This window comes from Quercus lobata, chromosome 12 (assembly GCF_001633185.2).
Source record: "Quercus lobata isolate SW786 chromosome 12, ValleyOak3.0 Primary Assembly, whole genome shotgun sequence".
Lineage (NCBI taxonomy): Eukaryota > Viridiplantae > Streptophyta > Magnoliopsida > Fagales > Fagaceae > Quercus > Quercus lobata.
In genome coordinates, this window is record NC_044915.1 from 6,409,034 (window position 1) to 6,426,272 (window position 17,239).

General features: G+C 37.2%; 1 protein-coding gene across 1 annotated transcript; it reads left to right on the forward strand.

Moving 5' to 3' along the window:
• Positions 1-10,338: 10,338 nt before the first annotated feature.
• Positions 10,339-14,668, forward strand: LOC115971758 (glycine cleavage system H protein, mitochondrial). The gene is made up of 4 exons (XM_031091787.1): positions 10,339-10,578; positions 10,765-10,853; positions 13,770-13,940; positions 14,252-14,668. Exons 1-4 carry the CDS (start codon positions 10,470-10,472, stop codon positions 14,378-14,380), a joined length of 498 nt encoding a protein of 165 aa, XP_030947647.1. The 5' UTR covers positions 10,339-10,469; the 3' UTR covers positions 14,381-14,668.
• Positions 14,669-17,239: the final 2,571 nt, after the last annotated feature.

Here is a 17,239-nt window from a genome sequence, read left to right on the forward strand (position 1 = left end):
AGACGCAATTATAGCTAAGAAAAGGAAAAGAGCTAAGCGAATGGAAGCAGATCTCCCGCACTATCCTGAGCAGGGTCCTCGTCCAAAGAAGGCACGGACAGGAGAGAAGAAAGATCAAGACAATAAAAAGGCAAGCTCTTCAGCACAAAGTTAGCAATACACACCCTTGAACATGCTGCTTGTACAAGTGCTTATGCAAATCAAGGATGATCCTTTCATGAAGTGGCCAGAAAAAATGAAGGGAGATCCCAACAAGCGCAATAGGAACAAGTATTTCCACTTCCACAGAAACCATGGGCATGACATGGACGAGTGTTTTGATTTGAAGCAGCAAATAGAAAATTTCACTAGGCAAGGAAAATTGAGAAATTTCCTTGGACGAGATCACAAAGACGAGAAGTTAAAGGGAAAGCTAGAAGAGCTGTCACGGCCCCCACTTGGAGAAATAAGAGTCATCATAGAAGGGACCTTGACACGACAATCTTCCAAGTCAAGGAAGACGTACCTGAAGGTAGTGCAAAATGTCTAACTTTCAGGACGATCCCCAAGGACGAGGGTAACGGACAAGTAAGCCATTACGTTCGCAGATGAGGATGTTGAAAGGGTTCACCACCCACATGATGATGCGATCGTCATTACTTTGCTTATTGTTGATTATATGACCAGAAGGGTGTTGGTGGACAATGAGAGTTTGACAAACATCTTATATTACTCCGTTTTCTAGCAAATGAGGCTTGGACGAAATCAACTTCGTCCAATGAATTCACCCTTGGTAGGATTTAGAGGGATGAAAGTGCAGGCCGTGGGTACCATTACGTTACTTGTGGTGGTAGGAGCATATCCACAATAGATAACCAAAGAAGTAAACTTTCTTGTTGTGGACTATTCATCGTCATACAACGCTATCATTGGAAGACCAACTTTAAACAGTTGGAAGGTGGTAACATCCGCTTATCACCTATCAGTCAAATTCCCTATAGGGTATGGGATAGGGCAAGTGTAAGGAGATTAGTTAGTAGCAACAGAGTGTTATTTGGCCATATTGGCTATGGACGAGCACGTTCACACAATGAGCATTGAGGAGAGGAGAGTTGTTGTAGAGCTCACTGAAGTGCTGGAAGACATTCCTTTGGACGAGAATAACCCTGAGATGTATACAAGGGTTGGAGCAAGTATGGAAAGGAAGATGAAGCAAGACCTTGTTCAGTTCTTAAAGAAGAGCGTTGATGTATTTGCATGGAGTCATGAAAACATGTCAGGTATCGACCCTAGTGTTATCACTCATCGTCTAAACATATATCATTCCTTCAAGCCCGTGCATCAAAAGAAAAGAGCGTTTGCCCCTGAATGAGATAATGCCATTAAAGAAGAAGTTCAAAAGCTAACTATAGTAAAATTTATCTAGGAAGTTTATTACACGAACTGATTGGCTAATGTGTTGATGGTCAAGAAGGCTAATGGAAAATGGAGGATGTACGTGGACTTCACCGATTTAAATAAGGCTTGCCCTAAGGATAGCTATTCATTGCTGCGTATTAATTAGTTGGTGGACTTAACAGCGGGTCATAAGCTGCTAAGTTTCATGGATGCCTTCTCAGGTTATAACCAGATAAGGATGGACGAGGCGAATTAAGAGAAGACATCATTCGTCACTAGTCAAGGCCTGTTTTGTTACAAGGTGATGCCCTTCAGGTTAAAGAATGCAGGGGCAACTTATCAAAGGCTGGTGAATCATATGTTTCGTCCATAGATTGTATGGAATGTGGAAGTTTATGTAGATGATATGTTGGTAAAGAGTTTGGATGAAGAAAAGCATTTGGACAACCTTCAAGAGACTTTTGATACGCTTAGACGATATAACATGAAGTTGAATCCAAGCAAGTGTGCTTTCGGAGTCTCGTTTGGTAAGTTTCTTGAGTTCATGGTTTCTCATAGGGGAATTGAGGCGAACCCCATTAAATCTAGGTAATACTAAATATGGAACCACTAAGGAACATCAAGGAAGTTAAATCCCTCACCGGACAAGTTGCTGCCTTTAACGGGTTTGTCTCTAAAGCTACTGACAAGTGCTTGCCATTTTTTAAGATTCTTAAGAAGGCATTTGAATGGACGGGCGAGTGTTAAAAAGCCTTTCAAGACCTCAAGGCCTACCACACAGCAACTCCTCTATTGAGCTCGTCTATACCAGGTGAAGAATTATATTTGTATTTAGCAGTGTCCCCGCATGCAGTGAGCTCAATGTTAATTAAAGAAGAAGGGAAGATACAAAAGTTGGTTTATTACATAAGCCAAGCGCTAAGAGGGGCAGAAGGATGATACCCAATGATGGAAAAACTAGCATTTGCTTTGGTCAGGGCTTTTAAAAAGTTAAGGCATTACTTTCAAGCTCATGTCATAAATATCTTGATAGACCATCCACTAAAGAAGGCAATGAACAAATTAGAAGCCGCAGGACGACTAATCCAATCGGCCATAGAACTCAGCGAGTTTGATGTCAGGTATCAACCAAGGAATGTGATAAAATCTCAAGTATTGGCGGATTTCATTGCAGAGTTCACTCCCAACCAAGGTGAGCAAAACGGGGTGGACGAAGCTTAGAGGTGGATCGTTAATGTGGATTGCTCGTCCACGTTATAAGTTGAAATATGCAGCCCATCTACAATATCAAATCACCAATAATGAAGCAGAATATGAAGCTTTCCTTAAAGGATTGGAATTGGCTAAGTCTTTAGGGGCGGAGTCAGTAGTCGTCCAAGAGGATTCATAGTTGATTATCAATCAAGTGGATGGAATGTGTGAAGCTAAGGAAGATTGGATGAAGAAGTACCTAAGCAGGGTGAGGCAGCTTGTCAAAAAATTTAAAGAAACCAGTTTTGTTTAGCTCCCAAGGGAGGAAAACATGGAAGTGAATGTTTTGGCGAAAGCAGTTTTGGCAGGAGGGGCCATGGACGAGTATGACAAAGTCCAATACATGCGGAGCATAGATCTTCCAGAGATACAACAGGTTGAAAGTGAAGAAAATTAGATGACTCCAATATTAATTTATCTCAAAGATGGTAGGCTTTCAGAGGACAAGGATGAGGCTAGAAGATTGAGGATCAAAATTGCCAAGTGTGTCCTTATAGACGAAGTACTATATAAAGGGGCTTCTCTCAGCCTTACTTAAGGTGCTTAGCTCCGGACGAATCAAACTATATGTTGAGGGAAGTTCATGAAGGAGCATGTGAAAACCACTCAGGAGCAAGAGCACTAGTCCATAAAGTCGTCCGTGCAGGTTACTACTGGCCAACTATTCAAGTAGATGCAAAGGCTTATGTTAAGGTGTGTGACCAATGTCAACGCTTCAGCAACGTCCCCAGGTAGCCATCGAAATATCTCACTTCGATGATGACCCCATGGCCCTTTGCGCAATGAGGATTGGATATCTTGGGCTCTTTACCACTTGGAACTAGGCATATGAAGTTTTTAGTAGTAGGGATTGATTACTTCATTAAGTGGGTGGAAGCAGAACCCCTAGCAAAGTTCACACAGTAAAATGTTAAGAACTTCATATGGAAGAACATTGTATGTAGGTTTAGGGTGCTTAGGGTATAGATATCAGACAATGGACTGCAATTTCATAACACATTTTTCAGGGACTTCTGCAAGAACTTTGGAATCAAGAATCATTATTCCTCACCCTCTCACCTGCAAGCAAATGTTCAAGCAGAAGTGGAAAATCGATCCTTGTTGAAAATCATTAAGACTCGGCTTAAGAGGGCAAAAGGAATATGGCCAGACGAGCTACCAGGAGTTTTATGGGCTTATAGGACGACTATGAGGACATCCACAGGGAAAACTTCCTTCAAATTAGTTTATGGAAGTGAAGCAGTGATACCTGCAAAAATACACATGGCAAACCATAGAGTGATGAAGTATTAGGATGAGGATAACGAGGAGCAACTTCTCCTCAACCTTGATTTGATAGACGAAGTAAGGATGAAAACAGAGCAAAGGACTGCGAGGTATAAAAACCTCATGGCTCGACAATATGATGCAATGGTCAAACCTAAGCTCTTCAACATTGGAGACCTTGTTCTAAAAAAGGTTTCCTTGACAACCAGAAATCCAGCTCATGGGAAATTGAGACCTAATTGGGAAGGACCCTAGGGTTATTAATTGCAAAAGGTAAGGGTCGTATTACTTGGAAGTCCTAGATAGGAGAAAGCTAGAGCACTCCTGAAATGTTGAGCATTTAAGAAGATATTATTAGTAAAGAGTTAGCCTGGACGAGCATCATGGACGAAATCATCCTAAACGTTGTCACTTTGGACGAAAAAAAGTTTGTTGCTTTCTATTACATGTGTTTGCTTTTTGTTACATGTGTTCTTTATTAGCACTATGTGTTGTATTTTAATCTCCTAAAGGTGTACTAGTTTTTAAACTATGTGCTATGGACAAAGTCCTAGACGATCTATATGTATTCTTAATTCCCTAAGGTACTGGCTTTTAAAGCATGTGCCATGCTTGTGGACGATGTTTATGTTACATATATACAGTTTGAATTTCCAATATATGTGATGTATGAATTTCTACCTTAAATTGGGATAAAGTAAAGAATAAAGGCACATTCGTTTAAACAATGGATGAGGTAAAACCTGAATCATATTTGTCCAACTAATGGGCGTGGAAATGTGCGCGCGTAAGAATATTTAGAGTCTAGGGATAAGTATAACCAGCCAAAACAATCCAATCTTTGGATGCGTAAAAAGCTGGAGATGTCTTGCCTAAAAGGTGAGTCTTATGAACAAAAATAGAACCAGCTATTAAGTCTTTGGATGATTAAAGCTGGCAGAACCAATGCCATTTGTAGGTGAGTTATACTTGCAAAAATTTAAAGAATGGTGAAGATGTTAAACGTGAGGAAATTCTTGTCATGGACGAGACAAATGCCTTCATAAGTAGACAGACCACACTTGAAACCAATATAATGAATGATATGAATAATAATAAAAAAAAAAGTTCGGTCATACAATAATATGTTCAATAGTAAATAAAAGAGTGATGGAAATAAACATTCATTCATCAAAGTTTAGAAAAGGGTAGACGACCACTGTCTAGAAACCCTTATAAAATAAAAGCCTGAAAGGCAATTGTTTGGAAGCTCGTCCTATGTATTATGAACAAGTGAAATGTACTTGAATGATTTCAAATGGTCCTAAACAAAGGACCTCATAAAAAAAAGAAAAAGAAAAGACAAGACAAAGGGAAACTAAGACTAAAATTTTATATCTTCACTGTGGGGGGTCATCTCCAACGTCTTGGGTAGGCTGAGTGGTGGCATCATCTTCAATGTTAATATCTTCAAAGCTCGTCTAGAAGAAAGAACTTATAGCAGCACCAAGGTTGAGCTTAATGGAGCTAAAGTCAACTTCAAGGAAGTTTTCCATAGCGTCCATGCGAAAATCTTCAAAGCCTGCAGCATAGTTGGTGTTTAGCAAATCAGTGAATTGTTTAGATGCTCTGAACTCCACTACTGCGTCTTCTTTTTCCTTGTTAAGAAGGGTACTCAACTCGTCATTCCTCTTTTGAAGGTGGTCAAAATGAGTATCTTTCTCAACAATATCAACTCTTAGCTCTTCAACCAAGTTCTGCAGCTCCTTGGCCTCGTCTTTAGTCTTAGCTACCACCTCAGCCCAGCCTTTGCAGTCATCCTTGACCTCCTAGATCCTCGTCTCAAGTAGGATCCTCGTCTTGTCCATCTCCGTGGCCTGCTTGGACATAGTTATGAACTTTGACATGGCCTACACAAGTGATTAAAAAATTCTATTAAAAAATATATATACATATACATATTACTATGACAAGATGAGGTAAAAGTGATTACCTTGAAAAGATCATGAACACCAGAATGCTTAAATTCTTTCAAGGACATGTCATAGCACGCTGCATGTCCTCACTAGTTACAACCTTCTCAAACCTCTCCCAAGCCAAGTCCTCATTTTCTAGAAGGTTCATAGGAACCCTTTGGGAAGGTTGAGACGAGGTGGGAGCAGTGGTCTTGGCCGGAGTGACTTCAATGGGAATGGATGAGTCAACATCAAAAATTGGGACAAACAGTTGAGAGGTGGGAAGACTAGGCTTGACAACCCTAGGCTTGGACGACCCATACTTCACCTTCTTCCCTCAACGACTGGGAAGGTTTTCCAAGTCCAGCATCTTGGGTAAAGTTTTTCTTTTGTCACCAACAGAAGGATGAGGCTGGGATTGAGCCTCGAGCCTAGTTGCATTATCCACCACCTCCTTTCCCTTATTCTCCTTCATGGTTGCCATCCCTAAAAGAAAAGCATAAAGTATTATCTAAATAGTATAACTCAAATAGTACTTAGGTAGTTTCTAAATAAAAAGAAAACTCACGTCTACGGACAATGAGCTCATGAGCAAGAGCTTCAACAGATGGCTCAGGACCAAGTTCCCACGTAGCAAGACGTTGAAAGGTCACCAACGAATGGAAACTCCTATCAGCGTGTAGACAAGCTCTATGGACGCGGTCACGGTGGAATTTGCTTAAAGAGGGTTGTTTAACAGTTATAAAAAGAAAGAGAGAGAAAGGTTAGACGATTATAAGCAAAAGATAAAAACACTTAAAAAAAAAAACAAAAACAAAAACAAAGCAAAACAAAACAAAATATATCTTCAGGACGAAGGTTCCCTAATTCTCCAGTATAAGGGGCAAATGGATCCCTGCGACCTCAATAAGGTGCCCAAACCAGAAACCAGAGATGAAGAAAAACTTTGTCTTCCAGTTTCCATCAGACGTTACCAAGGACTTGATTAATCTACAATCTTTCCTCTTAGCTGTGAATTGATAAAAGCCAAGGGATTGGTTAATTTTTAAGGGTTTGTAGCAGAAGAGGAACTCGTCTACAGTGAGAGGATGATCCCCTTCAAACACCTCCCTTCACAAAACTTGCATAGAGACGATCAATCTCCATACGTTGGGGTTAAGTTGACACACTCCTAAATCTAGCCTAGTGAGTAATTCTCTAGCAAAAGCATTAAAGGGTAACTTAAGTCCCTTCAAAAGATAAGCTTTATAGACGCCTATCCCAAAACGAGGGTTGCAACACCACTTTCCACGGATGGCTAACCTGGGGTTAAGATTGTCTGGGATTTGGTACTAACTCCTAAATGCTGCAAGCCTTCTTTCATCTGTTTTGGAAGGGATGCCTACAGCATAACTGTACATAGTCTTTACTTCATCTAAAGGGGGAGACGAAGGAATACTCGACGAGGTGCCAGCTCGAGACCCAGAAGCTACCCTCGTCCTAAAATGTTCCTGGAAAACCTTTAGAGGAACCCTAAGAACACCAGAGATGTATTCCTCGTCCGTGGTATTCCCACTACTACTACTACTACTGTTACTGCTACTGGAACCACTATAACTGGTTGAGTCATGGTACTCGTCTATAGCTTTATCTACACTATTACTAGACAAAGAGACGACAACTTCATACATGTTGAAATTTGAAGGAAAACCTAAGAATAAGGATGAGGAGAGTACCTGGCTCTAGACGAAGGAAGACTAAGGACGTAGGAATACTTCTAGATGAGGCACTGGACGAGGAATGTAAAGGGAGATAATTTGAGAAATGTTAAGGGTAGGAGATGAATTTTGCTATTTATAGGCAGTAAATTTTGGCATCTAAAATGACACATCAACTAGAAAACGACATGTGGCATATTCCTTGAAAAGGTAAATCGATGCGACCAATCACCAATGAGGTTATGACACGTGGCACGCTGTTTAACTACCAATGTAAAGGAATGTCCAGAGAACAACTGTAAATTTTACAGTGCTTTGGACGACCCTTGGATAGGGGGGCAACTGATGGTGAACTGAAAATTCAACTCCCATTTGTCCATGAGGGTCGTCCGAGTTGAGAAGGCAAGAATGGCTGTACCTAGCAAAATGGTCGTCCAAAGGCATATGGGTTGTCCATGAGGCAAGCGCCTGGACGACCCCCAACACTTGGAAAATTCCATGGAGATTTATCTACAAGAGCCCGTAAAATTGAACCACATGTTATTATTTTAAGGCATGAGTAAAATTATGGTTCATCGCTATAACTTCCTACTTAATACTTAATTTCCAACGGTAGTTATAGAAAAAATATTCTAACTCCTATGGCGGCTGTGGAAGTTAACCTTGAACCTTCTAACCTCCTTACATATAGGGGAAGTTACAAGATAAGAAACCACTTCAAGAGCACACTATATAAACACTAATTCATAATAAATGAAGGTAAGTTTAAGACAATTCCCAAAAAGTTGGAACTCTAGAATTTAAGAGAGAAACTAACTTAAGCACCAAAGGGTTCTTGGCCGATTAGCCCCCGTCACCTTTGGTAGTTTGTTTTTCTTTTCAGGTCTTTCAAGCAATTACTAGATCATTGAAGCCTAGAGCATTCAGCTTACTGATTTTCTATGAATCATCAATATATATATATATATATATATATATATTTAATATGCTTACATTGTAAAGATGGAAAGTATGTAAATGGGTCAATTTCCATCTACCATTCTTTACTCCCATTTTTTTTTCTCCAAATTTGAGAAATTGATTTTTGGCGGGTCCAGAGAGAAAATAGTCTAAACCCATCAAAACCTCTTCCATTTTTCCCTCTCAACCAAATAGTTATTTTCCTCTTCCCTTTCCATATCCCTAAATCACACCAACCAAACATACATTACGTGAGATGAAATACATGAATGGGTGTAAAAAGTTCTATGAATTTTTCAATAACATCCTCTTTTATGAGGGAAGGGATAGTAACACTATAGGAGTGGACCAAAAAAATAAAAATAAAGTTTGCCTACAGACATACCCAAACCCACACTTAATTTCACACACCAAATTTTATAATATGCTTGAGTGTCACTTACACACAAGACCACAATATGTACTTGCTAGAGAAAAATTTTGGTGCTCAAAATACAAGCTTATACTTAAGTATGTTATGAATTTAGGTGTGCAATTGGGTGTGTCCTTGTATTATAGCAAAAAATCATACAAATGAAATGTAATTTTGTTTCATCTATGGGTACAAAGTTTAGGGCCTGTTTTTTTTTTTTTTTTTTTTTTTTTTTTTTCATCACTCATCACTCTTCACTCAATTTTTGTCACTCTTCACTTATCACTTATCGTTCATCACTCATCACTTAAAATACCCCAACTCCCTACACCCTACCTGTTTGGCGCACGTTTTCAACTTTTCGTCACTCAATTTTTCTACTTTTTGTGGGACCCATATCTGAGCACCATGTCAGGCATTCCTGTTAGCCTACCCGCCTCACACCATTTCCTCCCAAAACCACAAACCCACAACAACCAATTTGTTGCCCTAATAGTTGATTTATTTATTTATTATTTATTATTATTATTTTTTATGGGTCTGAGATGAGAAAGGCGAAAAGGAAGAAAAAAAGAAAGAAAGAAAGATGGGACCTGCGACGATCTCCACCGTCACCAGCGGCGGCACTATTTATGGGTTCTGTAATGAAGAACAAAAAAAAGAAAAAAAGAAAGAAAGAAGAAAGAAAGATTTCAACGAAGAGTTCATGGTTCTGTGATGAAGAACAAAAAAAAAAAAAAACCTAGAAACCCAAACTCACTGAACCAGTGAAAGAAGAAGAAAAAAAAGGAAAGAAAGAATTGCAGCGAAGAGTTCATGGGGTTTTGTATGAAGAACCAAAAAAAAAAAAAAAGCCCAGAAACCCAAACTCATCGAACCCAGTGAAAGAAGAAGAAAAGAAGAAGAAGAAAGAAAGAACTGAATGGAGTGCAGCGTAGACCAGAGAAAGAAGAGAGAAAAAAGAAAATGTTTACGGAGAAGAAAGCTGTTGAAAGACCATCAAAAGCAGCACCTCATGTGTGTTGCACTGACAGTGGGTCCATGCATGTGGGTTTAATTACAAAAATGCCATTAGAAACTGAGTTTTGGAAAATGAAAACACCTAAAATATGTTTTCAGTTTCATAACTCATCACTCAAAAATCAAAGAGTTGAATGATGGAAACAAAAACAGAAAACAAATCCAAACAGACATTTTTTTTCATGGGACCCACATATTTTGAGTTACGAGTGATAGAAACAGAGTTATGAGTTATGAAAACAATAAATCCAAACACCCTCTTATTTTTTCTGGTGGGCGTGAGAAAGGTAATCCAAGCACCCCCTTAATTTCCTTGACCATAATCACAAAAAAATTAAGAAAGGGAAAAAAAAATAAAAAATAAAAAAGAAAAAGAAAGAAAGAAAAGCACTGGCTCTCTGTATTCAGGTCTTAGGTTAGGATGAGGCTTTCGTTGCCCACCATTCATCCAAGATAACAAAACCAGGAAATATATGAACTTAACTCCTTCATTCTTTGTTATCTACCTCTGCGCTTGAGATAACCACAAACACAGATAATATAGAAGATAACATGGCTCTGAGAATGTGGGCTTCTTCCACAGCCAATGCACTCAGAATTTCTTGTGCCTCCAAAGCCCATCTCTCTCCTGCATTTTCGCTCTCCCGCTGCTTCTCTTCTGGTATTCTTTTACTTCAACTTTAATGGGTTCTCTCTCTCTCTCTCTCTGGGATTGTAAGGAAAGTTTGGTTGTTCTGCTTTAAGCTTTCTTCAACCAACATATATAAGAAATGCTTCATTCTTTAGCTTGAATAGTTGTTGTTTGTATATAATTGTAAAGCTGATTTCTGGAGGTTATATTGTGCAGTTTTGGATGGGTTGAAGTATGCTTCTTCACATGAGTGGGTGAAGCATGAAGGCCCGGTGGCTACAATTGGTATCACCGATCATGCTCAGGTATGAAACCCAAAAAAAAAAAAAGAGTCATGTTGTTCAGGTTATTTATACCAATCTCATATTGATTTTGTGATTTGTCCTTTGTCTTCAGATTTATTGAGCCACAATAACTTTATGCTTGCTCTTATTAGAGTACTAGTAGAAGATTTGTTTTTTGATAGGAACTAGTAGAAGATTTATATATTAAGTACGAGCTTAAGTACAAACTTTTAGCTTGTTAAAGTTACTCATTTGCCTAAATTATGTTGGATTTTTCTTCTTGTTTCTTTATCACTTAAATTTTAGACATTGAACTCTTCAAAAAAAAAAAAAAAAAATTTAGACATTGAAATTGTAATAAGGAATTATAAGGGGCGTTTTTTTTTTTGGTTAAAGAAACAGAGATTACAATGACAGAGATTTTGTGCCTTCTTCTAAGATTATTGCTGTTCTTTTTCTTTCTCTCCGTAAATATAAAAAAGCGCGCAAAGAAAAAGACATAAAAAATTAAAAAAAGATAAACGATAAAAATTTATTCTGTCTTTTTTTGTAAGTTGGAGACTTTTTTATTTTAAAAGGTTAAGAACAGATCTTTTACTTATAGTTTCTTAATTAAATTCAAACAAATAATTGTATAAAATTTAACTATCTTTATAAAATATCATATTGTTTGTGTTGCATTGTACAATGTAACCATGAGTTGAATTTAATTGAAAAAATTAACATACAACACCAAAGAAGTTTAGTATTTAATTTTCTTACTTTTTTATTTTTTAGGCTTTTATTTTTTATTTTTAGACTTTTATTTTTTATTTTTATTTTTTGAAAGTTTTTAGACTTTTATTTTGTGGCATAGACGAATTCAATCTCAAATATATTAATTATATACTGTATATGGTAAGGTGCTTCGCATTTATGACTGTTGCACACATATTCACGTCCTTCTCTTAGCCCATATTTCTCTAACTTTGAGTCTAATTTGAAGAAAAATGGCGGCCCCCATTCTTTAGGTCTAATTCCGGTTGATCATCTTCTTCTGCTAGGGAACCATGTTTCTCTAACCTTCTAATTTGATTGAAGTCTATTTATGGTTATGGTTTATTTTGTTCTTATAGTGGGAGACATTTTTCATTACTTTAAACCCTTTTTTTTTTTTTAAAGAAACATACAAATTGGGCTTATCAGAGCTCTCTAGTAGAGCTCCAAAGAATCTGGTATATTTGCAGCAGATTAACAAGCCCCATATGTAAGAATCCTTAAGTTTTTTGTGCCTTAACTAACATGCCAGGATTGGTTGGGGTCAAACTGTAGCGGGCCTATGTCAGCCTTGAAGTTGGACTTGGCCTTAATCAAGAACAGAACATTCACAATAAAGCCCAACACATATAACACCCCACCCAAAGCCCTTTCCTCCTAATACTATGTCTGATTTGGGTTGAAAAAGTGGGAGTTTAAAAATATGGGAGGATAAAAAACTCTTTTGTGTAGTTGATAAAAAAGAAGAAGAAGAGAGTAAAGAATAAATTTGTATAAATTTATTCTTATTCCTATTATATAAAAATACAAGATTTTTTTAGTTAGAAGAAGTATTTTTTATTCTTTTTAATTATTATAAACTTACAAACTAACAAAACTAATAAAACATATAGCAGAAAAAGGACCTCACCAAAATCTCCCCCATTTTCACCTCCCAACCAAACAACCTAAAAAACCATTACCTCCCCTATTTTCTCCTCCCCTTTTCCATCCTCCCTTAAAAAAAAACCCAAAAAGCCATTTATCTTTCCCCTCCTAAAAAAAATCATACTTTGACAGCATGAAAAGTTCATTTTTTCCCGCCTCCCCCTAAGCAAATTAAATTATATGAAATATTTATTTTGGAAGTAATTCTATCCACACAATAACTTTCATAATAATTCAGTTGACAAATATTTATAAGTTCTCGTTTGAAAATGAGTGCCATAAGGCCCATAATGCACCCTAGGGGGAAAACAAATGCCACTCTAGAAGATAACTCATCTAGAGAATTTCATGTTGGACTTGTAAGGGATAGCATTGTATCCCTCTAGGCTCTAGTGAACACTTGTGTGCTTGCATTGTTTTTCCCTCCATGTTATCACCTTGTTGCATTTTTAATGATACAAATAACGACACTTATAGACATAATAAATTATACAATTTTTTTTTTCAGAACTTGTTAATAATATAGATTATATAATTAGTGCAACATCATTTTTACATGAAATTACAAGTAACATCACTTTTATATATACTAATCACAACATGTGACCTTGACAATCATAAAAAATGGAAAAATTGTATTGTCATTAGGCTTATTGATCATCTAGTTGATAAACCTCTCCAGACTAATCTATAATCGGTGGTAGTTAGTTCTAATCATACTTAGGTTAATTACTATATTTCAAAAACTCCTGGCCACATGCTAAGTCAATGGGGACATGAGCAGAATATATATATATATATATATATATATAAAGTAGTCTGATCACGAGCAAAATCAATGGGGATGTCATCAGGATATGTATTTTAATTGAGTGTGATTAGATGATAATCAGTTAATCACTACTATGAAGTTTTTTTTTTGAGAAAGCACTGTGAATAAAAAGAAAGAAAGTAAAAGAAATATATAAGAACAAAAAGGTTTATTTGGATGAAAGGATTAATTTAAGAAATGTACATTCTGACAAAAAAAACCAGGTGGTGTTAATTTTATTAATGAAATATATCTACATTTTCTAATAGTTTAATTCTTGTGCACTGCATTAATTTTTGTTTTTTTTAATCATCTATTTCTTGGGCAGTTGGGCCTGATGATACGTAATTGATACGTATAGAAAAAGATTATAGAGAAAATATAGACTATTCAATGGATTTTTTAAAATTGAAATATGGAGCCTCAAATTCAATCATTTACAGGACCATCTTGGAGAGGTAGTGTTTGTGGAACTGCCAGAGCCTGGTGGCTCAGTTTCACAAGGTAGCAGCTTTGGAGCCGTGGAAAGTGTCAAAGCAACCAGTGATATCAATTCTCCAATCTCGGGTGAGGTTGTTGAGGTTAATTCAAAGCTGACTGAATCACCTGGCTTGGTAATTCTTTCCCTTTATTTCACTTACTTCATCCTTCATGATTTATTTATTTTTGATTGCTAACAAGACAATAAATTTTTGCAATCATTGCAATATATTATATGGGTTTGGCTTGCGTCCAACGTTCCAATACATTATATGGGACGCAATATAGACACGTGTTCAATAGCTACTTGACTTTCTTTTCTTTTCCGCTGCAATCATGATTCCGTGGTTTGTTTATTCCCTACTTTCTTTGGTACCAAATAATGTTGAATTCCATTTGCCTGATTGTGTTTTTTTTTTTTTGTTTGACACATTTTATTATGAAGATTAATAAAAGTCCATATGAAGACGGATGGATGATCAAGCTGAAGCCAAGCAATCCATCAGAGTTAGAATCCTTGATGGGTTCAAAGGAATACACAAAATTCTGTGAGGAGGAAGATGCTGCACATTAGAATTTGTTGCCGCAACCATCTTAGATTAACTGATTCTCAGCTGTTTAAGATCACTGTTATTTTTTATCCTTTGTCAATAATCCCTGCTTTCCATTGGACCTTTTAGGTATCATATATTAAAAAAAAAAAAAAAAATTTACTTGTCATCGATTTTGAAGTTGCTGGCTCCAAGTCAGTGTAATATGCCTACTATTCCCTCTCCCTCCCACTTTTGTAATTCGGTATCTTCCTGTGGATTCCTTCCTATTTTAATTTATTTCATTTGCGTTTGTTGAAATTTTCTCATCAGCGAGGAGTTGTATGATGTATCTAAATATCTAATAAGTGTAACTTCTCATTCACAATATGTAAGTCTTATAAGTGGGACCCACACATTATGGGTGAGATGTTACATATATAAAAAAACATGGTAGTCTTTTTTTCTCTAAGTCCCTGGCCCACTGTTACCAATCTAGTAGCCAAAAAAAAGAAAAAAAAAAAAAGAAAAATGAATATAGTAATGCCTGAGGGCATGTAAAAATAGAAGTAAAAAAGAGGTTAAATTGGAGGTAAAAGATAAGCAATTTCAGACACTATATATATTCTTTGGAATGACACCTCATTCTAATAACTTTACCAAATAAAAAATTTCTTTTGTAAGCTTCTTGATTTTTAGAGAAAGATTTTCATTCAATAAATTTAAAGGTAAAACTTAAGTATAAGATTAGGTTTTTCAAATAAATTCAAACATATAATTGCATTGAAGTTATTTGTCTTTAAAAAAGATAATACTATTTGTATCTTATTAGTTAATGCAATCATATGTTTGAATTTAATTGTTGAACGTAATGTAGAACATGTAAAAGACTGCACCTAAGTTTTACTCTAAATTAAAAGTTTTTTTTTTTTTTTTTTCCTTTTGATTTTGAAGTCTTGTCTTTCCGTTAGTAAACATTGATTTGTGAATTATGATCAAAATCAAAAATAATTTTTTTTTTAATTGGGTGGCTACAAGTTACATAAAGCTATCACTTAGGTATTTTTTAAATTGTGCTTTTTAAAAATTAAATTTAAATTGTACATAAATATTAAAAAGCACAAAAAATACACTTATGCACACAATTAATTGTAGTAAATTTTTTTTTATTTATAAATTTCACTCAAATTTGTGAGAACCAGGGGCCGACTTTGGAAAATCGACTTAGGAGATTATACTTCTTGACTAGAAAGATTGTAAAATGGAGTTATCACTTTACTTTCTATAAGGGAAGTGTGGGGGTAACAGACCCGGGAGCCCATACCAATATCTCCGTTGGGCCAAGGGGCCAAGGGCCCAGTTCAAGGAAGAACCCCTCCTTGGCCACACCTGGCCGAGGACAAAAGGAACGGCCTATTACTGAGATTGACATTCCGGGTCATTCCATGGAATAGGATAAGTACTAAAACAGAAAAGGACAATGGAAAGAATGGAAATATCTAAGGGAAAGCTGCCACTATTGCATTAAGTGCTCTATACCTAACAGAGCCATGCTTTTCAGCTTTTACAACCATTCCCAACGACTTTAGGGAGAGGCTGATGGGACAAGTATCAGCATGATGAATCTAAATCTACACGTGGACGTTGGGTGGAGGAAGGAAGCCAGTATAAAATGGGGGGTAGGAGGCAATTTGGGGGGGACTTTGAGAACCACTACCGCTCAACATGTACTAGAAAAAGCTCCTCGGATCGTGCTGAGGACCAGTTTTCTTTGATAAATTCAGTTCATTTCTGCTTGATTGTCATGAACACTATATTAACTGTTATCTATGCACTAAAGCCTAGCTCTTTGACCCACTTTCTACAAATTTATTGTACTGGATTCACTGGTCCAAGATCCCATACATCTTGGGCTTGGGCTACAAAACGTGTCCCTACAATTGGCACCGTCTGTGAAAAGAGCTTGTGTGTTAATGAGTGCAACGGTTAATCATGGTAGGATCAAGCTCCTATCAGCAAGAGTCTCTCGAGAAGACCATTTTGGCGGTGGTGCATGCTACACGAAAGCTTCCCCATTATTTCCAAGAACACACAGTTGTTGTCATAACTCAGCTTCCGCTCAGATCTATGCTTCGAAGTACTGATTACGCGGGGAGGATTGCTAAATGGGGTGTAGTTCTAGGGGCTTCTGACATCAAATATATGCCCAGTACACTTGTCAAGGGGGTAGTTCTCGCGGGTCTAGTAACCTGGTTCGCTGAATTCCCATTGGAGAAAGAAGCCGAGAATCAAAGCATGGATGGAAAATCGGTTGGCACAATTTCCCTACAAAAACTTCTATTTTGGAAGGAATATACTAGCATCTTTTGAAGCGGTTAAACAGAACCTTAACTATGTCGGGTTCTCGGACCTCCTACTTTGGGGAAATTAACACGCACTGGAATCTTTTGAAGTGGTTAAACAGAACCTTAGCTATGTCGGGTCCTCGGACCTCCTGCTTTGGGGAAATTAACACGCACTGGAATCTTTTGAAGCGGTTAAACATAACCTTAGCTATGTCAGGTCCTCGGACCTTCAGCTTTGGGGAAATTAACACGCACTGGAATCTTTTGAAGCGGTTAAACAGAACCTTAACTATGTCGGGTCCTCGGACCTCCTGCTTTGGGGAAATTAACACGCACTAGAATTTTTTAAAGCGGTTAAACGGAACCTTAGCTATGTCGAGTCCTCGGACCTCCTGCTTTAGGTAAATTAACATGCATTGACATCTTTTGAAATGGTTAAACAGAACCTCAGTTATGTCGGGTCCTCGGACCTCTTGCTTTGGGAAAATTAACACGCACTGGCATCTTTTGATTCGGTTAAACAGAACCTTAGCTATGTCGGGTCCTCGGATCTCTTGC

Excerpts from the sequence above, each read along its gene's own strand:
- LOC115971758 (XM_031091787.1), top strand. The coding sequence starts at position 10,470 with ATGGCTCTGAGAATGTGGGCTTCTTCCACAGCCAATGCACTCAGAATT. Across the intron at positions 10,854-13,769 it reads GTATCACCGATCATGCTCAG|GACCATCTTGGAGAGGTAGT; the intron begins GTATGAAACCCA and ends AATCATTTACAG. Across the intron at positions 13,941-14,251 it reads TGACTGAATCACCTGGCTTG|ATTAATAAAAGTCCATATGA; the intron begins GTAATTCTTTCC and ends TTTATTATGAAG.